The 26506-nt window shown below is 38.5% G+C and overlaps 1 protein-coding gene across 1 annotated transcript in view; it reads right to left on the bottom strand.

Annotated features, from left to right (window-relative positions):
- The window catches only part of LOC140241100 (LIM/homeobox protein Lhx3-like), a 69166-nt gene extending 58342 nt beyond the window's left edge, over window positions 1-10824 (bottom strand). Inside the window, exon 1 of the mRNA XM_072320867.1 lies at window positions 10773-10824. Within this exon, the coding sequence (XP_072176968.1) occupies window positions 10773-10824 (52 nt within the window). The remainder of the gene's footprint in view (window positions 1-10772) is intronic.
- Window positions 10825-26506: the final 15682 nt, after the last annotated feature.

Raw genomic sequence — 26506 nt, 5'->3', positions numbered from 1 at the left:
CACACTGCATTAGACAATGATTGCCAAGGTGTGTGTTTGAGGAAAAGTCTTAATATTCTCCAAAGCGACATTGTTTGCCAATATTTGTAACGATATGTATTTATTTCGATAAAGATATTCTTGGTAATATTGAAAATTTATGTGTACATTGAAAATCAAGGACGTGTGTGTGGTGTGTGTGTGTGTGTGTGTGTGTGTGTGTGTGTGTGTGTGTGTGAATGTATTTATGCTCATTTTTTAAAGGTTCTCGATGCTATCAAATGCAGTGAAAATCATATTATACATTGCGATATTGCCACATACCATGTTAATAGGATTTAACTTCACATCTGGTTGGCAAATTTGCTTCGCATGCGTCATGGATGGATTATGAAATCAGTTTATTTCAATCTCTTCATCCATAGAGCGCAGAGAGTGATGGCGATTAGTGACGCATTCAAATTAATTCAAGCTCGATGTATTGAAGATATTCATCCACAGCGCATGCGTATCACGTGACCGCGTAGACGGCCTTTACAAAAAGTTTCGTCAGGAATATGTACTAGACGAGGGTGATAGCAAAAAAAAAATGATACTTCCTTGCTAAACTTTTTTTTTTTTTTGTGAGAGGTAACCTTCTGTAAGAGGTAAACCTAAGCTACATTCCCAATGAGGCAGTCAGCCCAGTCACGCCATGCTTTATATGCTGACGGTCTCGTGCTTCCTTGCTGAATCAATCAATGGATTCCCTTTTTTATGCGACCAAAAATGTTTTACAATGATCTTGTTACAGTGTATACTGCTGTTTAGTATTGCTCGTTTGTTGCTTGGTTATGTTTAGTTTGATTTTTCACAATCATTTCAATTCTATTTTGTTTTGATTTGAGAAGCAGAATGAATGTGAACGAACGTACGAACAAACTTGAACTCTAAATTCACATTACATACACTAATACAATGGATTCCCACATAACGCACTTCAAAAGTATGTAGACACATTATTTTCTTCTCTCCTAAGAATTAATTTTCCTGACAATTCGCGACTTATCGATTAATCTCAAGGAAAACAACAATATTATATAAAAAAAAGGACAACAGTGAATTTGAGAACATTTTTGAGAAAAAGATTGACATGGTCTTATTGACGGCATCCAGAGGGTGAATCAGTGTGTATTTCGAAAACGTCGTCTCGTACCAAGTGACAGTGACGTCACGTTATGCCTGATAATATATGTTTTTATTCTATTTTTCTAACATTGTAAATAATTTAAGCGTCTTAAAACATGGGTCCACGGACATGAGAAAATTCGTTCACTATTCAGAATGTTGATGCATTTCACGAAAGAGATAAAATAAGAGAAAAAGTACATTCTTGGTCTTCTATTACTCAACGCGCCGCCGAGTTCTCCTCAAGGAACTTACATAGAGATCGTGTGACTGAGGATGGTTTCTCTTGCTTCAAACCACACAATTAATGCCACTCGGGGCACTACAGTCTCTTGTAATTTTCCAAAGAGTTTGTATGCTTCCGTTTAAAACTTCATTCGTTTACGATCTGCTACTTTTATTTCAAACAACTTGCTGTTTATTGGTATTCAGTCTTCTTTTAACTAGATATTGCAAGGAGAAATGATTATGAAACAATATGAAACACTGCAGCATGTTTATTGCATTTTCTGTCCAGGCATATCGATTCGCTTTAACTCCATTAAAGTCGACACAATGGTTTAATTGAACATCACGATAAGGCCGCGAACATGGAAACAAAACTTGGCAAATAAAACACCTTTTTTATACGTTCATATGCTGGAAAAGTAAGCGACGCGTTCAAAAAGAATCAACTACTTACTGTCATCTCTAGGCACATGGTATAAGTGATAACATCACTAAAAGTGTGTGTGTAGAAAACTGACCATCCTGGAATACCTACATACTTCCCACGTTTTCCATTAATGTATACTGTCCATAAAATTCACGTAGTTGTCCTTTGTCCAACGCGCCTCCTAATAACGCAGTCTACTGATCTAGGCCGCCGCTGATCGCTAATCGCCCACGTTTCACGCGCTAATCTTTTATGAGTATTAATGTCTAAATCCCTTTTATGGACAGGTTCTATGCTTCTGTGTTTTAGTAGAGAGGCACGCTCCCTTTTTCATGCCTCACTTTGATAAAGAGGGAACCTACCTGATGTTGGAATAAGTAGCATGAAAAGGCGAAATGTGCGCGCCATTAAACCCCTTTCCCGCGCTTTGATGCGACCATGTGTGTTGAAATATCGATGAATGAAATTAACAAAAAAGTGGGGAAAATGAGTGATGTGCAATACTGCAGAAGAACAACCGCATGGATAAGGAAAACAACTGTGATCGAAAACCATTACTGTTCGAAATGACATAAAACCGACAAAATTTTGCGCATACACTGGCATAGTGAGGTCAAATGATAAGAAAAAAAATTAAGTCCATTGCAATATCAGCCAGTTTTTATGGAACACTGAGTACTATGCACATCTCAATGAAGTCATTTTTCATAATATATGTTCGTCTCACGACATTTGCTTAATAATTTGTGTTTGTCTTGCCTGGTATTGTTTTGAGATTTATTAGGCACAGATAGGTATCAAATTCCACTTCTTCTCACTTATGTGTCTGTATCTATATGTTTTCTCCAACAGTCCTAAGAAAATATCTCATGATTGATATGTCCTTACACACATTAAAAGACGGGAGAATTGATATCTGGTAAATTAAAGAACATTGTTACCAAACAAGGACTAATGCATAAGTTCTACTCAGGATGTCTATTATCTTGTGATTATATATGATAATTCGTTGATTGTTTTATTACCGGTAATACGTATTATTGTTTGTTTTTGTTTTTGTTTTTTGTTCAGGTCAATGAAAACTGCCCTTTACATAAAGGGTCGTTTTGTGCTAAACTACAAATGACATTATGCATGTCCACCATCTGATGAATGTCCGTGGCAATTTTTTGTTTGTCTCTTTTTTAAGGCAGGATGTTCATACGTAGTCAATATTGACAATACTGATTTGTTTTTTAGGGGATTGTGTAAATTGTGAATTTGCAAAAACAAAGAGAATACTGCTGCTCGTGGAAGAGATATTATTGTTGTACTACATTAATCTGGAAAAACACCAACTTTAGATTGTATAATTCCTGCACTGTTTGGGGATCAAGGCAGGAAGAACGTACCATACAGTCGATTTATGTTGATACTGTCCCGCGCAAAAAGGAAAACGGGCCATATCCGCGTATAATCGATCGTCTGCAAGGGAAACTGACGAAGGGTATCAGCTCGCCCGCCGCTGCTCGGCGGCTTGGCGGCGTTTGCGCGAGATAATGAGATGAGGACAGCGTGCGATCCACCAGCGCATCACATCAATCACAGTCATCATCTGCTGATATCTCGGGATAACTTTTCCTCTCCCATCCGCGCTCTGGTATCGGTAGTCAAGATAACAGGAGACAGTTGAGGACAGAGAATGGGGTGAACGCTGATGTGCGTCCATCTTCTCCCGAGACATCATACGGAAGCTCGATGAGTAATTACGCTACATTATGAATGTAAACTTTGCGCGTCTCACTTTTTACACGATGGGTGGTGGCTAATTGGTATTCATACTCCCTTGTTCTGGTCTGGAGGGTTTAAGTGTCCAAGCCAGATGGATATTGCATATTTCTTGATCAGGAGTCGATCTGAGGAGATTGAAAAATGAGACCCTTGTGCACTTCTCGTGATCATATTTAGAATTGTGCATCTGTTAAAGAATCTATCATGTGTCTACCAAATTCATTGCATTAATTGTACGAAGGACTGCTTGGTCTCATGGATTCAGGGAGAAGTGAATTTCATAAATGACAAAAGAAAATCGGCTGTTTCTCTGTCAAGGAACAGCAGTGAAATAGATTGGCTGAACAAAGATTACATTGATGTTCCTTTATGTACATATAACTCGTCTACTTTAACTTTGTATAGATGTTATTATATGTGAACAATATTCTATTCATCTCGTTGACGCTCATTAATTCTAGTGTACCCTGGTGGTGTATATACAATGGTCCTGATAGTGATAATAGTATACCCTAATGGTGTATATAGATCCAAGTAAACCTTTATAGCGTAATTTGGTCCCAGAGTACTTTAACGATGTACATTGTACCCAAATGACTTTGCATTGATCTTGCACTTTAATTTGATGATATGAATTGATCCTATAGTGTACCCCCGATGCCGTATATTAATCGAAGTGTACCCTTATAGCATAATGTGGGCCTATCTGTAGTGTACCCTGGTGGTGTACATTGATCTTAGTGTACCTTGATAGTGTACATTAATCCATGTTCGTCCCTACAGCGTAATTTGGTATTGGATTAAAGTGATGGTATACATTGACCGTATTGTAACTAAATGTTTTGCATTGATCGTTTAGTATAGGTGGTGTCTATTGATCCTAGTGTACACTGATGGTGTATACAGATCCTCGTTATCCTGATGATCCTACTGATCCTCTTGTACCTGGAGGTGTACATTTATTGTATTGTGTACCTTGAGTTCATTGATCCTGGTAACCTTCCGTGATAGTACACACCAATGTTTTGTGTGCATTGACTCTTTGTACTAATCCCGATACCTTCATTAAAAAAAAAAAATGATCCTATTGTACTCTGACGAAGTATATTAACCCTGTTGTACTCTTATAGTGTAATTTGATCATGGTGTAACATGATGATTTACATGATTGCTGATGTAACTTAAGGGTTAATGATAAATTTGTAGTGTTACTTGATGGTGTACGTTGATCATAGTATGACTTCACAGAGTACATATTGATTCACTTATACCCCGATTATGTATAGTAATTGCAGTCTGCCCCGAAATTGTATTTGATGTTCTTGATCCTGATAGTACACATTGTCTTCGGTGAACCTGATGGTATATAGATTCCAGTGTATCTTGTTGATATCGATTCATAGTGTACCCTGAGTATGTACATTGATCCAAGACAGTGTTTCCCAATAATGTATTTATTGATCCTGCTGCAGCCTGGTGGTATAATTGATCTCAGCGTACCCTGAGTGTATACAGTCATCCTAGTGTACCCTAATTGTGTACATTGATCCAAGTATATCCAGGTAATGCATATTGATGCTGGTACACCCTGACGGTATATGATTTTGATCCCACTCTACCTTTATGTGTACGTTCATCCTTGTGTATCATGATTGTGTAGGCCTACACTGATCCAAGGGTATCCCAATAATGTTTATTGATCCATGTGCATCCTGACGGTACATGTGTATCACTTTGATCCCAGTGTACCCTGATTGTGTCCACTGATCCAGTTCTTTTATCGTAATGTATATTGATCTAAGTACATTGGTATAAGTGTATTCTGATATGTATAATTGCCGTAATATATTGATCTGATGTACCCTGATGGTATATCAGCTTGATCCCACTGTACCCAGATTATATACGTTCATTCTAATGTGTTCTCATTATGTAAATAGATGCAAGTATATCCTGATAATGTATACTGATCCTTGTGAATCCTGACGGTATATCATATTGATCTCACTGTACCTTGACTCTGTACATTCATCCTTGTGTATCCTGACAGTCTACAGCACTGATCCAAGTGCATTTATCGTAGTGAACATTGATCTAAGTGCATTGATATAAGTGTATCCGTATAATGTGTATTATCATAAAGTACAAAATGACTTTGGTGCACCCGGACGGAATACCATTTTGAATCCAGTGTACATTTATCCTCATTAAATCCTCATTGTATAGTTCTTAATTGATCCAAGCTAATCCTGATAATGTGTATTGATCCTGATGCACCCTTGGTATATCACTTTGATCCCAGTACACCCTGATGATGTGCATTCATCCTAGTGTATCTTAATCGTGTACATTCACCCTACCGCACCCTGATTGTTCACATTGATCCAAGTGTATCCTCACAATGTAAGTTGATCCTGGTGCATCCTAACGGGGCATCATTTGATCGCAGTGTACCCTGATTGTGTATTTTCATCCCTATGTATCCATGTTGTGTACATTCATCCTCGTGTATTCTGATAATGTGTACTGATCCTAGCGCACCTTGTCTGTGTATCTTTTTGATCCTTATGTGGACCGCTGATCATGTGTAACGTGCCCTGACGGGGAAAATATATATTTGCCTCAAGGTTGAGCCAGATTTTAAGCCAAACTGTCAGATAAGTATGGCCTTGAATGCAGTGGGAAAACGTCTCAAGGAAGCAACAAGGAAAGGATTTCTTTCCTTCATTTTTCTCGTCGAATCTCTCCCTCCCTGTTCATCCAAAATGTCTACATATAAACCACACACACGCCTTAAGTGCAGAAACAATATACATCTGTAACTATATCACTTGAGTCAAACGATTGTACATAAACTGTACGAACATAACGTGTAACTTGGTTATGCTTTCAAACCTTTCTTCTCAAATCATGTCTCAAACAAGGAAGCACATTTGTAACAAATGCACCAAATGAACCTCCTCTTTTCTCGCTCTCTCTTCCCCTATCTCTGTTTCTCTGTCTCTATCTCTATCTTACTCTCTATCTCTCTCTCTCTCTCTCTGTATCTCTCTGTCTCTCTATGTCTATCTCTGTCTACCTCTCATTATTTCTTTTTCTCTCTTTATCTCTATATCTTTCTATTTCCCTCTTTATTTTATCAATCTGTGTCTTTCTCTCCAATTTCCTTATCTATCCATCTTTCATCTGACTCGCTTTCTGTCAATTTATTCATATTATGTCTGTCTGTCGATATCTGTACTTCTCTACTCTATTTTCATTAAGTATTCCAATAAAACGTAGAATTACTGCTGTGTTCCCGGTCTTAAAGCCTCAAACCAGGTTTACTTTCATTAATCTAAACATCCACTGTACGAAATGATAAGGATTAGCCTAACTTCAGGGATAACCATGCGGCCATGGTTCACCTATCGCAAACCATACCTCTGGTCGTGTATCCTTCAAACATTTAAAATTCGAATCTAAATATTGGGGGCGACAAAAATGCCCACTATAATGATAGGAGATCATTAGATGGTGAGCCTCCAGTTTTTGTCGCTAATTGTCTATGATCACATTGGAACCATATCGTTGTTTATCTGCTTAAGTAAACACACAAACTAAACTTGGGCACGACTTGCAAGCTGACAGTGTACAGAATACTATTCTATATGACAGGAAAATAAAAGGGGTGTTCACTTACGCCCATCGAGGCTCCCAAATGGACGCCAACACCGTTTCGGGATACCCACGAGAGTGCCTTGTTCACGCCACGCGCTGCACCCTACCTAAAAACCGGCCAGACTTTGCCCTCCTTTTGTTTTTCCCTGCCACAAAGTCGCAAACCTTAATACCGCGCACCCCATTCTTAAATGGCGTCACTGTCCCCCCCCCCCCCCCACGTGTCACACGATATAACGGCGCCATTTATCGCACTAGTAAAGGGGAATTAATTTCGAATTAGGCCGGGCGCATTCATTGGAGTTCTCTCCGTAATATCTATGTTTGTGTTTTCTCGTTTATTTCCCGAAGACATTGCCAATGAACATATAATGAGTAGCTGGTGCTAAACGAATTGCATAGATCACTATCGGGGACCCTCCATCTGTCCCGTTAAGCGCATCAAAAGTTCAAAGCCACGTATCACGTGATTTGTCTCCATGGCAACAGACATTGGCACGCACGGATATTGTCTCGCTCGTGTGATGTTTCGTTTGCACAGTTAATCCTCGCAATGCACCAGAAACAAAAGAAAATAACGGAAAGAATAACATAGACATTGAAACGGCTCCAGGAAAATATGAAATGCTGCGAAAGATATAACAAAGCAGGCTCAAAGAAAGAGAAATACGTAGAATACCGAGAAATAGATAGGACGCTGGATTACTTAAAAACCTATCTAATTTGACAATTATAAATGTACGATAGATAGAACTAGAGAGAAAAGGAAAGAGAAAGAGAGAGCGAAATAAAGAGAAGAAAAACATGAAACACATTACATCCGTAATAATGAAGCATACTAGCAGCAAATCTGCGAAACTTACAAACGCTTTATGTCTATCAACTTATACCTGTCCGTCTATCTATCTCAGTGTCAATGCCTTGATAACTAAAGTATATATTTGTATATCTTTATATCATAATTTATAATTCAGATATGTATGGATGTTTATGCAATATATGTGTATACATTCATATATGCGCATATATATTTAATTTACACATGCGTATATATACAAAGAATAGATAGATAGAAAGGCAGCTAGATTATATATTTGTATATCTTGATATTATATCATAATTTAGATATGTGTGTATGCTTTATATAATACATGTGTATTACATTCATATACGCATATACACATCGGTATATTATATATACAAAGAATAGATAGATAGATAGATAGATAGATAGATAGATAGATAGATAGAGATAGACAGACAGACAGAGAGGGATAGAGAAAGACTCGACTCTGAAGTGAGATATCCTGTATCTTACTCCCACCCATGAACATTCTCGAGAAAGATGTTTAACCCTCAATTTCCTGTCTAACCCAGGAAGTACAAATGGGTATCTGAAAATGTTGAGTTAACTATGAGGGAAAAGTCCTGTTGGGATAACACTATTGATGTAAGAGAAGCGACCCTGGTCAAATGACATTGTATATTCCTCATTTCCTCCTAATCGTCTATTCAAACAGGTGAAACCATTTTCTTTTCAGTTCTATTTCAAATATATTAAAAAGAGAAGAATAATTATTCGCCCTAGGAGTACAATCGTTAGATTCATACTATAGATTCAAGTGGAATGCATTGGTTTACTCCATGTTTGGTGTTAGTCGAATAATGTAGCACGTTTCATCACATGCATGAAGTGTTGAATTGGCGGACACATTACAACATACACCAGATAATGTAACTACGATATATCCTAAAATATAAATTTAAAGATAAGCACGAACTCAATTACAGGTAGCACTCTGACTGTTATTGACATTAATCTACACATTTTCATATTTTTAGAATAGAAAACAGCGGTTTCAAAGATAAAAAACATACTTTTTTTCAAATAAAAATTGATGAACATTGTCAAAATAAAATCAAACAAACAAACAAAATACATGCGAAAATACCGATACATTCATCCTCATGACAATGACGTGCAAAACTTTATTTGGTGTTCCAATAAATTCCCCCAATATAATTTTCAATAAAGAGCATGGAGAAATGATTATTGTTTTCGGGAATCAAAAGTTGCAGAAGAGAAAAATCCCATATTTCTAACAATATGTCATCAAGATATGATAATTGTTAAGATTACAAATTAAATGACATTCTATCAATAGCAAACTGAAGATACAAAATCGAATGTAAAGTTGCTTTCAGCTTCTCAGGAGAGTCAATTGATTTTCCATTTACTGCGTGCATCAAAATCACAGACAGACAACATACACTCCTTGACAAACTGGCCAGCACTGCAGAATCTACTCATTTGCTTCATGCTTTCGGTCATTCTTCGGAAAAGCCCACGCAATGACGCGATAAACTTTTGCAGGTGTCAGACAGTCATTTACGTTGCCTTGATCTACCATAAAGTACGCCATCAGCCACTGGAGATATGTATTATACCGATCTATGTCTCTTAAAAGACTCATTTTGCAAAGAGAATATCGTCACTCAATCGGTAACAAACATAAATGCTGGCGTCGATATAATCTTGATATGAGCTGTCTGGGACGGGGATTCCTTCGGTCACAATAGAATATTTGACAAATATATGTATATATATATATATATATATATATATATATATATATATATATCAGGAAAGGAATGCACACAAGAAACTATCCCGTATTTCAAGTGTCATTATGCAAACGCAAAATACCCAGCAATTTAAGATTCATTGTCAACTTGACACATTATACGTATCATATAAAAGGAGAGCGGGGCAAATACAGAAATATATAGGTCAATGATATTATTACCGTCAAACAGTTGTAGCTTGTTCTAAAGGAACGGGGAAGGTCTTTCCGACAAACCACTCGAGAAAAGCGGGTAGGACGTAAATCCAGATATCGAGTCCGGTATTCCAGCATTGCGGTAGGTAAGAATGTGTACCAGAGGGAAACGGGCGACAGAAGCGCCAGGAAACTTTAAGCAACTGACGGGAAAACCATTTCTGAAAATGATAGCCTGTCGCATGACGCTCCACTCACAAGTAAAACGGCAGAGTGAGTAAATTTAACGCCGAGAATCCAATAAAGTAAGACTCGATATTGAATATCTTATAGACTTTTAGTATATTACTCAAAAGAGGGGAGAGAGAGGGGGAGGGCTAGGATTTTTTCTCATCATGATAATTGATGAAAAGAGGCGAAGGAAAAGCAATCTATCTAATGTGCACATCGCACGTCTAATATCCTATATTACGCGGTTCCTCCGTACCCCAAAACTAATTTGACTTCGAACAAACAGACAAGAAATGCAACGGCATGCTTCGTCCAACTTCAGATTTTGTGTATGAGATTGCGCGCGTGTTTCTGTGGGTATGCGTGCGTGTGAAATCAGCGATCGAGTGTGTGTATGTGTGTGTGTATGAGAGAGGGGGTATGTGTGTCTATCTAGAGCCAAGGAAAGAAAGGGAGGTTATGAAATCAAATTGCTGATGAGCTTAATCCAGAAAATTAAAAGACAGAGAGATAATTGCATTAGGGCTCACCTTGCTCGGCGACGCTGTTAAGTCGTAGCGGTGGTTGGTTCCTGGCGTACATAGTTCGGATGCAGAGCTGAGCAGACGACCAGACGCGGCGTCTTATTCGCAAAACGGCGCCAAAACTCACGAATGGGCGATATCGGACATAAAGCAGAGAGACACTGGCTTGTCGGAAAGTGGTTGCTAGCTTTTAGTGATCATGTCACTGTCGCCGGCGTGTCACTACCAGGATTAGCAGGTGTGATGTAACGCAGACTTGTTTTTTCGCCTGCCAGGCTTTTGGATGTGGTAGATTACATGGATGGCGCGTATCGTCTGAATTTAACACGTCTGGCGTTTGGCCCATACGCACTTCCCTGTGTGAACCACACCAAAGCTGGGTTTACTTACGCAAATGGCACAAACTTAGAAATTGTTCTTGCCCTTTTACCATCAGCTCCCTCGAAATAAGTCACCCCTTTCCCTCTCTGTATGTTTTGTTTAGTTTTGTATGTTTTCACCATTCCGAGAAGACTGTCTTGGTCCACAAAAAGCTCTCTCGTCTTTGAGCGGTCATCGTTAAATCTGTCAATATTTCTCTGTTTACTCTTCTTTTTCCGCCATTCTTTTCTGCTCTCGCTGTTTCATATTCCAGGCTATGGGAAGCGCAAAATGTTTCCCTTTTTTTCTTCTTTTTTTCTTATTCTTGACTGGCAATTTTTTCATCTTTGAATGCTTTTTGGCCCTGTATTTATCTTTGCCTGGCTTTCTCTTTGGGGAGTTGGGAAGAAAGAAGCACACTGCTTCGGGATATCTAGGGTTTCCTCGTAATGTAATAAGCGGGATTTCTTCCTCGCTGGAATTTCGGGGGTAATGCCGTAAATTTGATTAGACCAAGTCGGGCTGCGGTGACGGAGTGAGTTGTATCGATCGGCAGTCAGCGCATCAGCCGGCCTCTCCCCGCTGGTGACTAGCCGAGCTCCCGCTATTATACACGATAAACCCCATTCGCCACTACATGGCAAGGAAAGGGGGAAAAAAGGCGGGAACGGCAGAGTAGGGCCAAGTTCATCTGACGGACAATGACAAACATTCTCGGCGGGAATCGCCTTGTATCAAACACTAGGCAGTGATAAATGGCGTTAAAGCACCTGAATTTGATTTGACGATATTTTTTTCCTCTCCCCTGCTCTCTGTCACTTTCCCGGTTTGGTATATTCTCTCACACCTCTTTTCCCTATCACCTGCAGGACCGTGTAGCACACTTTTCACGTCAATTCCACTACCAGTGTCGAAATGGACTTGATGTGATTAGAGTTTCAAAAAGCACTTACGGAAGTCGAAAACCATGCAAAGCGTCGACATCTTTCTGTTGTAATGAATAGAAATGCATCGTAGGCGTTTAATCGTGAAAAAAAGAAAGCTGTTAATCAACGATGTGTGTTCTAATCAAGCTGTAGATATTAGGGGAAATGGTGATGGAAAGATTGTAAAACCTAAGAAAAGTGAAGAGAACACGGGTCATATCTTTTGTCCAATAAACTCCCCAAAACCACTTATAAAAATGCTGACATGAACACGCGCACCAACAAACAAATTTTAAGGTGAAGCCGCATGCCCCGTAAAATTGAATATTTCAGGTTTTAAATTCTCTTCTGTAATCCTCGATCTTGTTCTTAAATGTTCCATTGCTCGGGTCTATTCAACTGAATATCATGATCATTACAGCATGAAATTTTCTGAGTGCTTTCATTTTTCACGAATTCATGTTAGCATGACGGGCTATCCGTGGAGAAACTTTCAGAAAAAGGCTGTTTGAAACAAGCATGTCCAAGGTGTGGGTTTATTACTGATGAGTTTTTGAGGAGTTTTTCGAACAGCGCTAATTCACTTTACTTGTTGTTGTTGTTGTTTTTGAAGAGAAGATATGCATTTTTACGCATTCTCACTTTTTATTTCTGCTGGTTTGATGTGATGAAAGTTTTAACGATATGATTGTTATTATCCTTTGATTACAACAAACAGTTTCAGAACATAACACTAGTCCAGCAGGTTTTCACATTAATGTTATAATTTTAAGCTTTATGACGACGCATTTGCAGCACTTTTATTTCAACGAGTACATTTGATTTTGTTGGATATTTTCTTACCGTTTGCATTTGAAAATTTCCAGCAATTTATGCACTGATTTCTTATGATAGCATTATCATTGATAGGAAAATGGAAAAAAAAAGATACCATTGCATCTTCCACTTTATAATTCGTGTTTTGTTTTTGTTTTTTTCATTTCAAAATCTGAAATCGACAGACAAAAACGTTAACTACACCAATCCCTTGCATGGTTTAATGCAAAAAGGCCAATGTTGATACCATATTCTGTTTGTATAGCGGGGCACATACGTCAAAAAGTGTTCGCAGAAAATATGAAAAAAAAATTTACTGAAGCTATTTAGATTCTTGTAAAGTGAGGAACAAAATATTTATTTATACACACCAGATTGGAATTGTCCCCGTAATGTTTGGTTTCAGTCAGGGGTCTAATCGTTAACAATTCATTCTCACCCTAAGTTCTGTTGCTCCCATAGTTTTAGCAGGAAGGTTTCTTCTAACCTCCCTGGTTTTAGTAACGCTATAGGCGTGAGCTTCTTCATTGCATGCTTGCACTTTAAACTAAAAAAAAAAGTATGAAAAAAATGAATGAATGAATGAATGAATGAATGAATGAATGAATGAATGAATGAATGAATGAATGAATGAATGAATGAACTATATTAACCCTTCATCTTCGAGGTACTGTAATCCTTGTAGTGTTAATACATGGCGCCCTGGCTCCCGTAAGCAATTGGTAAAGGTGGAGATGGTCAGCTTGATAAAAACACTATTGTAGGAAGATATTAGATATTTGTGTGTTTGTCTGTGTGTGTGTCTGAAGAATCGAACAAAGCCATACGTTATACCCTCATATTCTACTCAAAACGGACGAAGGTGACTTCAGTAGGATATGCCATATTGTGCCAAGTCTGTTTGCGTAGGCCAGACGAAATCCAGTAATCGTATCAGTCCCGCCAAAACGACATTTTGAAACAAGTCCGTTTCGATTACTAGAAACTAATTCAATTCGAGGTCATTATACCCGCCTGATACACAGCCGCGTCAAGGAGCGAAGGTTTTGGCGGCAAATCGCATTATCGATGCCCGTAAGTCTTGGCGACTGACTGTGGAGGAGAGAGGGGTAAGCTAGCCACAAAGCGCCGAGTAACCGGCGCTCCTACTCATGCACAGGTTGCTATAAGAATTTAATCAATTAGCTCGCGCTGTTATTTTTTCCCTCCGCTTTTTTTTTTTTTTGTCCTTCCCACGATTCTGACACCGATATTGCTTTCATGAAAGATCAATGCGTATCAGTCTGTTGTATAGTGTCCATGAATAATCACTTGGAGGTATAGTGCACGTCATGCGTTGCGCAGTATACGAACATAATTTATGTCGTCGCCCTTTGTACCACTATTCCAAAATGTTAGTCCTGATCACTTATGAATAATCACGAACAGCACGAAGTGGATTGGAGTGGTTTGAGCAGAGATATCATATAGTAGAATATGTGCCGATTGATGTAATATAGAGTATATATATGACTTTTTTTTCTATTCTTCTTCTTTGACCCTGAGTTTAAAGAGATAATGTAGTATTTGTTCACATATCACAGCATTTACTTTTGTAGCGGCTTTGTATGTTTCATTTTTTATCTATATATTTTCATAATCTTGATACTGTTTTGTTCGGTGAAATATATTGTGCTTGGTTGTTGTCGTGAAATCTGAAAATAAATTCAATTCGATTGATTGATTGATGGATTGATGATTTTATTTCTGCATTTTTTCATACATAAACGGAACGCAGAGACAACTGAATCTAAAATTAGATTCAATTGAAATATGTATATTTACGTATGTATAAATACATATTATATTCATTATAGAGAATGGTTATATGCGTATGATGAGCTTATAGCTGTTTTGCTATTTTCTTATTCATCAATATTTCAATGTATTATAAAATGTAATAAGTGTGTCTAAATGATTACATGTAAGAACTCACCCGAGACAAACATACACAGCTCCTGCTGCGGCTTCCCTAAATCCCTATGAAAACCTGCATGTAAATTATGTACATATAACTTTGCTTCGGTGAATATTGTAAATACGTTATATAATCTATATCATTGAAAGGACTGACCTCAACTAGCCTTCACGCTATTGCAGGTTCTTCTTTCTTTTCTTCTTCTTTTTTTTTGTGCTAAAACTGTACTTTAACTATTGATTGTTTTGACTATGCTGACGATGTTTGTTTGGTAAATAAATTTCATTTCATTTCAAATCAGCGGAATAATGCATGTGCGTGTGAACATGCCATTAAGACGGTAATGAATGTAATCATAATGGTCAATGATCATAATCAGAAATGCAAATCGTAGTAATGGAAACAGTGATAGAAAATATATTCAATGATTATCATCATCTTTAATTTCATTAGCATCAGTATTGACAATTAATAGTAATATGTCATGATTATGAAGATTAGAAAATGATACGTGTTGATGGGATCTTGTTTACACAAAACAGACTCAGGAGTGTAATGTGGATTTTTTATTATTGATAGAGAGAAGCCCATTTTCTTTTATTATGATAAGTTTAATAGTAAAATGTGCATTACTGTTGTAAACATCTTTGCATCATAAATGTTTACTGATTTAAAATTGTATATCAAAGGGACTGTATAGTACTGGTTGAGGTGGGGATTCATGTTTTGAACATTCCTAAGTGAGATAATGAGAAACCTCATATGAAATATGAAAGAGCATGTAATTTCAAGAAGGATTCAACGTTTATTTGATATGAAAATTGGTTTTCAAATGGCTGAGATATCCAAAAAAAGTGATAATAATAAAAGGCAACAGGCCACGCCTTTTATTAGGATCTCTTTGTTTCAGCTTGTTTTTGGATATCTCAGCCATTTCAAAACTGATTTTCATCAAATTAACTTTTGATACCCCCTAGAATTGCATGCTCTTTGGCATCTCATAGAGTGGCTTCTGAATATCTCGCAAAATGTTAAAAGCTAAATCCTCACCTCAACCAGAACTGTATACACACCCTTTAACATTTTGCTAGAAAATATATAGGGCCCATCATCGGTATATCAAAAAGAACTAACATTACAATATGTATTTTCATTACAAAGTTTAAGCCTGCTATACTGAAATACATATTACAAGGAAGTAAATAACATATAGTCGATTTTTCTCAATACATAAAAACAAAATATATAAGCTATTCTAAAGCAATGTGTATTTTATCCAAAATTATTTCACATTCTTAATAAAGACATTTGTTGCCTTTTTACAATTCTCAATGTACTTTCATAACATGATGATATTATCATTACTGCTGTTATGATTAATGTTGGTTCTCCGTGCCACCGACGGCACATCATTGCGTGTTCATACTTTAATGCAAAGAAAGTGGAAAAGTGGCAGAGAAAATCTTTAATTCCACTTCAATACAATTAATAGGAATTTTCAACTACCCGAGCTCAATTGCAAACCCTGTTGTGTTGTTGCTATTACACCATATGAAACAAACCTTAGTTGTTGCTGTTGTTGTTGTTGTTGTTGTTGTTGTAGCTGCATGTTATGCTGTCTATTGATAATTGCTGATGACGAGAAAAACAGGAAGAAGAAGCAAAAGAAGAAGAAGAAGAAGAGTTAAGTTTATTAGTGTGAAAACGAATTCCAAAATAAACTACTGATTTCCTGCAATGTGAGTGGAGTAGGAAGAAAATTTTCTTCATGTGTTTATCTATGCCAGTATTTGTTGGTGTGTGTGTGTGTGTGTGTGCGTGTGTGTGTATGTGTGTGTGGTGTGTGTTTGTCATTGACTGTATCCCAGTTTTCTGAATTGGTAAAAAAATAAGTCGGATTCTTAATACCATCCGACGTGAATGAGTTAGCGTTGGACTATGCACTTTTCCTTTGCTGATGATCAAATGTTCATACATTGAATAAAACATGAGCTACCTCGTCGGGATATGCATTAACGCAGTATTCACGTTCAACGTCTGCGTATAGCGCAATAGTGTGCAAATGCAAAGTAGATTGCTGTGCAAAGATGTCGTTGCGCAGAATGATTGACAATACCCGAGTTAGTCTTACTGCGAATTGGCTCCCTTTTTGCATTATCGCGTTGAGAGAGAATTATGATTTAATCCCTTCACTCTTATGGGCGATCTGTCTTTACACAATGTTAATGATGGACGCAGTGACAGTAATCCTCAAAGAGTTAAAATTGCTGTTTATAGCGTAGTATGCCGTGACACGTTAGTGTTTCTGTTACCTTTGTATCCCAATTTCTGAACATGGAATCACTTGAACCATTCAGATGTAATAAGGGAATACTTGCCCCAGTTTCCCGTTTGTCACTGGACTCATAAAACATCAATTCAGCCGTGCTCGTTAAAGGACGAAAAAAAAACACACAAAATAAACCCAGATATTTAAATAGTCTGTAAATTGTGTCAATGCATGCGAGTTTGCAATGTTAATATCATCATGATGCATGGACACAAAGCATGTTGGGGTGTTGGGGCTGAGAGTTCGGTATCGACACATGGTTGACTTACTGCTCGTCATTAAGGAAAGTCGTGGGTCGCTTTGGCTCGCATCTCGTTGCCCTGGCAACATCCTGAACGAGCTTGATGACATATCATAGTCTGCCGCAATCCAATTACGTCTTTTGTTTTACACAGCAGTGTCGTACATAAAACAGATGCGCGTAATTGTGTACGGTTGGGCTACCAAACTGGCATACAACAGAGATAGAAAGGCAACGAGAAAGAGAGAGAGTGGGGGGGGGGAGGGGGTGAGGGGTGGGGGACTCACTTTGCAGTCGAATCCCTCCAGAGCTCCCCACATTTTCCCATCATTTATTATTTATGTCATCCAGCGATTCTCTCTTTGTATCTTCCCACCCTCCTACATCGAGGAATGAATGACTTGCGTTGAAAAAAAAAAGAAGATGAAATGCAACAGGTCACAATAAGGTTTTAAAAATAAAACTTTAACACAACAGCGAAAACACCTTTACATGAAAATGAGATAATGATAATTATTTGAAAACGAAAAATGAGGTTAATCTCTTCAGCGGGTTCTGCCAAAGCTATTACAAACAGCTTTGCAAGCTACCGATTTTCATCTATTTCATCCATTATACGTGAGCACTTGATACATAGGCTTCTTACTGGTGATACCAGATTGAACAACCCAATGTCTCAGCGAATATATGCCACATTGCTGTCATATGAATATGTGTATGAACATTTTCACATAATAGGTTTTCTTATTTCAAGTATCCATCACAGGATGTCATGTTTCCATCAGTTAGTTATCATCCAGTTCTTCTTTCCATCCTTCAGTCCTTCTTTAAACTGTTCTGCTAAATCGATTTGACCCGATTGTGTTTGAAAATTTACCATCCGCCTTTTTGTATCTGAACTGAACCACGTCCAAAACCACGGCCATCGTCGGCCATTTTCAAATAGCAATTATTGGGCGAAAATTTGTCTGCTCTAAACGTCGGGGCTGATTCCCGCTCAAATGTTTGATTGCGATTAAAGCCCTTTTAGATCCAACCAATTTCCTTGGATTGACGAAGAGTAATCAAGTAGAAAGGATTCTGCCCTCCTCGTACGCCTCCTTCACGGCAAAAGCTTTGCGCCTTGGAAGATAAAATAGCCAGGAAAAAATGCCAAATCTAGAGAACGAAGAGGGCTTAAACGACCTGCTAGATGGCGTGGTCAGAACGATCTCGAGTGAGTCGATAGAAATATGTTCCTTTATTACCGTGCACATTAACTGATGAAAAGCGCCTAGAGACAGCGACTGTTCCAATTTATAAAACATCTCGAGTATGCCTCCCTCTTCCTGCCCTTTCACCGTCTTTTTCCCTTCCTATTCCTTCATCTTCTACGCCCGTAATGATTGCAGTCGGTTTAAGACGCTGACACCTTGGTATAATGCATGGGTAGCTGCTCCCCTTCTCTCCCTCCCTCTTTCCCCCTCTCCCCTCTCCCTACCCCTCTCTCTTATATATTTCTCCCCCTTTCTCCCTCTCCCTCTCTCACCCCCTCTCGGTTTCCTTTTCTTCTCCCCTTTCTATCTTTGCCTCTTCATTTCCCCTTCTCTCTTTGATTCTGTCTTTTCATTACTCTGTCTACCATGTCCTTCTTTGTATATATATCACAATCTTTAAGCATTTCCCAAATATAAGCATTTATTTTCTTTCCCAATGTCTCTCTTGTCCACACCTCTACTTTTTTTTTCTACTTTTACTTTTTTCTTCTTTTTCTTCTTCTCCCGCTCTCTTTCTCGCAATCGTCATATATTTGTGTATATATTTAAATATCTGCATATCTATCTCTCTTTCTATATTATTTATCTATGAACCTATATATCTATCTACATATTTATCTATCCTTATATCTATCTATATGTACCTATGTATCTATGCATCTGCCTATCTCTCTATCTTTCTATGTATCTATTAACGTATGTATTCATTTATCTACTATCCATATAATCTATCCTTTTATCTATACCATAGGTCAATATGTATCTATTTATTAGCCTATCTATATATTCATCTATTTATCAATATATCAATATGTCTATCTAACCGAATCTCTTTTAAAGATGAAATTTTGTCCCTCATCCTCGCCTCTTTTTCCACATTGTAATAATCTATAGATAGAGGCCAAAGCGAATCAGGCTTCCTACGCTTCAGCCGCTCCCGCCTCCGCTCGGTCAACGCGGCCAGCCAGCCAGCCAGCCAGCCAGATAGCCAGCCCCGGAGAGCTGGGAGGTTGGAATCCCCACAATTGCCGTCTGGGGAAATCAAGCAAAATGGGTGAAATCTGCGAGAAAAATTCCATCCCTATGTCGCGACTTCTTCCATCATGGTTGAAGTCAAAGTGAGCAAAAAGAAAAAAAAGCGTACTGTATTTGGAAAAAAAAAAGTGTATCGCGAGCAGCATACTCTGGTAAACGGGAATTAACAGTAGCACACACAAATACACATAGCACACACACACACACACACACACACACACACGCACACACACACACGCACACACACACACACATACACACACACACACTAACACACATAGCACACACACACACACACACATAAACTAACACACACGCACGCACTCACATACATACACAAATTCATATATGCATAGAAAACAATCAAGTTTGGAGTAGCAAACACAATAATGAGTGTCGTCCTAGATAAGACTTATCAATTCATATACATTCATCAGCGTTTCATACACTTCCACATCCGTCAAGAAATAATATCAAAATCAACTACCTTACTTTCTCAAGATTGCTCAAGAGAAAGCTTCCGAAATGATTTCATGCAAACAACAGATAATCTTTCTAGGAATGTTGGGAGAATTGTATACATAAATTGGGGGGGGGGACGCAAATCGATGCGTTTACTCTCAAACGGAACTTTTCATACATTGTTATCGAGGGGACAAAATGCATTTAAAGTTTCACAATTGTTTTGTGTGGGTATCAAGAGAGGTGAGATCCTCATTACTACGCTAAAAGTGAAATAGATTGATTAATATTTCTCCTACTATTGATTACTGTTATGAGTATGCAAAGTAGTGTCAAGTGAGTTGATAATATGCAAATGATTGTCGCGTGAGTTGAGAGAGGGTTCCGAACAATAGCGAAGTATACGAGTTGACAATAAATTTGCTCAACCTCACAAATCCTCCTAAGTCTTCATCATTGTATTCTGTGGTGTTCATTGATTGATGGGTTGACTGGAGACCGTGGGATGGATGACAACAACTGCCTACAATACTTCCGTGCCAAAGGTTTCTCTTTTACTTTCGGATGAAGTTTGGATAACTGTGACATCACTTCTTGAAAATAAACATCACACGACACCTCCTCATTCTGGCTGACGACGGTATCACCTGAGACTGTTATAGTAGACATTTTTCTTTTGTATCCCCTGTGCATTTGAATCCACGAAGTGTTTTTCATGAGAGGGGGAGGGAAAACCCCTTTTCGAAGCTCAGCATAACATTTCGAACAGCCATTATCATCATCACTGTTAAACCATGTCTTGAGATCCTTACACTCACTCACAGCGGTGTTATCGATTATTCATGAAATGTAGGTGCAACTTTGAAAGATGATGATTTAAGAGCAACGCTATGTGAGAATAGACAGCTGTTTCACATCTCCTTCCTTTAAAATGCTTATATCATTTGCTATGTAAACCATGGTCTATGATATCATGACATTTCTAGCCATGTTACTATGATTTGTTTTTACATTCCTATACCCACTGTGAATTAATGATTAATTTGCAAATCTTCATTACTTATTTCTCAGATTTTCTTTTGCAGTTTCTGTGTGTGCGTGTGTGTGTTGTTGTTTTTTCATCTTTAAAGGGCCCCATCGCATATCAGTCTGCACTGCACATACTGATACATCCATTCCAATACGTATTATGTAAATAGATAAATACATCTGTAGATAGATAGGTTAAGAGATAGATAGACAAATATATAGGTAGATATACAAAGTCACACACACACACACACACACACACACACACACACACACGCACTTTCTCTCTCTCTCTCTCTCTCCTCTGTTATGCCAGCTAGCCTCTGTCTTTACTATGCACATAATGTATTATACAAACGTGCATGTAGATTATGTAGTGTATTTGTATAAACGTGAAAAGATAAGAATGTAATCACTCAGTGCCAAATTTCGTCATATTTACCTCTTCTTTTGGGGGTATGTTTTGTATCTGCTTATTGTCAGCAAGACACAGTTAACATAGAACAAGTTTTATCCTTCACAAAATATTACCGTCGCCTTTATAGTTTTGTACACTATTTTAAAAATTGTGATGATTTTATGTGAGTACTTTCCTGCCTTTTTTGTATCGAAAGGAAATATCCATCAAGATGTAATCATTGATTTCATTGAATGATAGTCATTGAATTATTTCCGCTACATTCTCCTCCACGAGCAGTGAGAAGGATGATGTGACGACCAGTTGCCATGGTGAAGGATGAGGAATGGATGCGAGGGATTTCTGGAGGAAGGACGAAGCTGACGAGAGCAGGAAACCCTCAGTGCCTACGCAAACCCTTCAGTTGCTTCCGCTCCGCCGGCCGCAGAGCAAACACCGTCGACGGGTTTTTGCGGGGCAGGCGGCGGCACGGTTTCTCACGCTTTGGACACTGCGCCGGTTTATCGCGCCGCAGACCACAGCGTGCTCGCTGAGTCGTGCTCCGGTACGCGAAGGGCGTATTTCACGGTGCTGCACCCAAGAACACGCCTGTATGATTATTTAAGCCTACGTAGGTAAGGTGCAGTCATGAATGTTAACTCCCCAGTTTATATCAAGTTTATTCAATCGAACGATCAGATCTCGTCTTTCTCCACTTCCGCCGCTCCTTCTCCTATACACCCGTCATTTTTTTCTCTCGTCTCAAATGAAAGAAGAAGATTTTTTTTTCTCTCATCTCTTCTTTTTCACGTAGAGGAAAAAAATATTTCATAATAAATGTGTGTGTCTGTATGTGTGTAGGCATGTAATGACTGTATATATCTCTCTCTCTAGTTTGCTTGCATGTGTTATGTATAAAGATATATATACATAACATCAATAGATATAAATAAGATATGTTATCTTCAGTTTTAAGATTTGGATATACATTTTCTTGCGTAAACGTAAGAGCAAATGGAGGTTTGATTCATTTCATTTATTTTCATTTATTTTCAAGACGACTCTTTTTTTGTTTTGTTGACCGATGAAACCGACAGAGTCAGTACTATTACTCATCTGAAATTGTGATCTGGAAAGTGGTCACATCATGAAACAATAAATGATATGCGTATTAACATATTATAGTCTGCAAAATATATCATCATATACACGTGGTACAACACGTTTGTATAGATATGTGTGTGTATATTGATAATACGTGTATACATATTTACATGGATCTACGTATCTCCATGATATTCATAATGGTTACATTGCTACATATAGTTACTTGAATGTGATAGATTGTGCAAAGTCATTTTAAATACTTAAAGAAAAATTAACAACATTTGGTGCCACTAATTCGTGAAAGATAATATTACCGTAACCAACTGGTAAGATTTGTACAAGGAAAATCAAAAATATTATCTGAGAATTTGAATATGTGCATAAAGGCCCTACTAGAAAAAAAAAAACCCACAGTGTTCCAGAGTGTTTTCACACTGTGTTCTAATAGTCGACTATGTGAAAACGCTCGAATTTAACAGTGGGAAGATTATTTCATACTGTGGTGTGGTTTTGTTTTGTTTTGTTTTGTTTTGTTTTGTTTTTACAGGTATTTACATAGTAATGTTCTGTAAATTGATGATACAGAATGTATTCACACTGTTAAAAAGCTCAAATTTAACAGTGTGAAGAGATTTCACATTGTGTTCGTAATTAATTAATGTGATCACACTTTGTTTCACATTGTGTTTCACGTTTTGGGACACTGTTGTTTCCAGTAGGGATTGTTTACGGGAGATAACTTTCAGACATGAAAGTAACCTCATCACGATGGAATCTACTGCGCACGTTGATAATTCAAGCAAATTAGTCAAATGACTGAATTACAAGTGAAATTTGACATTATTTCCCTGTCAAATACATGATAAATGTACAAATTTGATTTCTGGCACGTGCGAAGTGTTTTGTCCCCTCGCCATCACTTGGAGCTCTTTACCTCATTATCTACCTAACCTTGATCCTCTAATCAGTGTAATCATTAGATTCGTATCAAAATAGAGAGATTGACGAACTGGAAATTGGAGAGAAAAGGAATTAGGTTGATTTTTCCTTCTTTCGCGTGCGTGTGTGCCCATCGTGCATTTACATCCCGAGCTTGTTAGCGGCAGGAAAATGACCATTGTAAGAGATTTCCTCTTCTTTTTTCTGGCGGATATCAGCGGGGAGTCATTATCAGTGGACAGTGCGGGATTTACGCCGCGTCGCGGCGGTGATAGCCGAGTATAGCTCCGCGCCGTTCAGCTGACGCGCCAGAGCGACTATCCTTGGCGGTCGCGAGCTATCCCCGCGCATAAACCGAGAGCGCAAATCGGTAATCAAAAACAATCAGCGGCGGGGACTCATTTTCTCCTTGACAAATCGCAATCAAAATAAATGAGACGGAGCAAAAAATTACTGATATGCCCGTTTACCCTCTGTCACCCGGCCTCACATCCCTGTTCTCTTCATATTTCGTAATGAAGTGCAATTTGAAGGAACCCAGATTCTAATCAGGAAGAGGACGCGGAAACCTATCTGCCACCTGTTCGCTGGGATGAGGAGATGGATGCGCGCGCGCATGCGCAATTGTTTATCTATTGGTAGCCGGTTGTTTAGCTGTAAGAACTCTTCCGTATGTTCATATTACGGCTGTGTGGATGGTATGAGGCTAATAAATAATGAGGAAGCGGGGTTAAACGGCATATTCAGACATGAGAGACAACCATTTTTCTCTCCAAAATATCTGAAGGTTCATCCTTAACGAGAGGAAAGTTCATTTATTTGTCATAAAAATAGCAGCATGGTAGACGAAGAGGATATGTAAAAGAGCTGGAGTTGTGGTTGATATTGTGATGGTGGTTTTTAAGAGAAAGATGACGTTGACGGTGTCTTGTTTAGATACTAATTTTGCTTGTCCTCGTTCTTATCGTCGCTCGTGTTGTCGATGGCGTAATTGGTTGTTGTTGTGGTAGCGCTTGATGCTTGCTGATACAGTTGCCATCGCTTGTGTTGATAATGGTAGCAATGCTGATTGTTGTGGCAACATGGCTTGGGAATAATGACATTGGTGACAGATTGTTGTCATGTCAGTTGTGGTAGTGCTAGCTCTCATAAATATCATTGGATGAAATTAAAGTTGTCTCGTTCGACTTTAACGATTAAAATAGTGTGTGTGGCATTTGCAGCAACTGCTGTTTTCTAGACAGTTCAGAAGATTCAGATCAAAAACAAATACACTAACACGTTCTCTTTGAGTTACTGGCAATAAAGAAAGAAAAAAATATCTTCAAATGTATTTTGACAGCAAAATAAAGGAACTTAAATTGAAACATCCACATTTTGATATTTTCTATCAATTGTGAGAGTATTCTCAAAGCACCCCCATCATCCCACAGAAAATAAGAAAACAAAATTCGGTCTTGAAGAATTATGCATGTCATTGGCTGTTCTTTATACACTTGTGCAAAGACCTCAAAGGGCTCATGAACATGAAGTCCTTTCCCTATAGCAAGAACTCGAGCCATTTCCATCCCCACAAAAGGGGAATGATAGAAAGGATAAGGACTTGTGGTTAGAAATACACTGCCACCAACCTGACAAGACTACACCAACTAATGCAACGAGATGATACGCAAATGGCATCGCAATGGGTTTCTACGACACACATGCTTCTTACGAGTAGTGCATTAAGTAATTAAAGCCGATGTGCTACAGAGGTCGTGAAATAAATAGTGGACGAAATTTCATGATGATAACAAAGACACAAGGCCACTTTAAGTCGTGGTATGTCTGGTCTAGCTTTCCCTTTTAGATCTTAAAGCTAAGTAAGTATTCTCACACAAAGACACGAGACGTTCAGCAAATTTCATGAGCATTTCGGCGCAAAAAGAAAGGAAGGCTCTTTGTTTTATTGTTCCGCCGCCCTGTGATACTTTCTTTTTTTAGCGAACAAATAAAGCAAGAAGTATGTCAAAATAAGTCTTGATGAGCTAGTGACAGCAGCGTGCAGGGGGTGACACAAGATCCGATTTACGGCGATTTACAGAGGAGGAAGAAAGGAAGAGGGAGGGAAAGACGGCGAGGGGGAGAAACGAGTTGAAGGATTCTCAGTTCTGACCGAAATGCATTAAGTTGATTAGTTTTTGTTGTGGTGCGGATCGCCGGAGCGCGCGCCCACAGAACCGTTCTCTGTACGATCGTCTGCCGCGGAGAGAAAGGGAGAGCGCCCGAGAAAAATTTCATTATTCTGATTGCCTGCGAAATGCGAGTCTTTTTAATTTGCTCGGGTATGCGATGATGTGTACCACAGTCTGTCTTGATATTTTTTGTCATCTTTCCTCTCCTGCCCCCCTCATTTACCCCCCCCCCCCCCCGCAGCCCCCACCCCTTCCACAATCATCCTTCTCGTACGATTTCAGTACTCAGGTGCATCGGACAGAAGTTTAATCTTTTAGCCCCTCGTGTCGCGTTTTGATGCATCTGTCTTCCCGCCTCATTCCATGGCTACACCTCATCCCCATGCGGTCTGTCGCTTGTTTTCTCACTCATTCTGTGACTCCAACCTATCTTAATTAAGCCCTCTATCCAGACAACACCCCCCCCCCCCTTCCCTTTCCTTTCCCATCAATGTCCCCACCAACTTTCAACCAAGTACCCGGGAGTTGGATCTTTTAACACCCTTTAATGTAAGGTATGTTTATTGTTGCGATATCTAGATGACTGGAAGAGAAAAATCAACCTTAACGTTTACAGCTGCCCTGCACGTCCACCTTTCCTTTATTCCTTCACTGGGGACACAGCTCATGCGATATTATGTATATAATAACAGAAGAAATGTTTACCTTTTTA

The sequence above is a fragment of the Diadema setosum genome, chromosome 17, assembly GCF_964275005.1.
Source record: "Diadema setosum chromosome 17, eeDiaSeto1, whole genome shotgun sequence".
NCBI classification, from domain to species: domain Eukaryota; kingdom Metazoa; phylum Echinodermata; class Echinoidea; order Diadematoida; family Diadematidae; genus Diadema; species Diadema setosum.
This window is presented reverse-complemented; position numbering and strand designations above follow the sequence as displayed.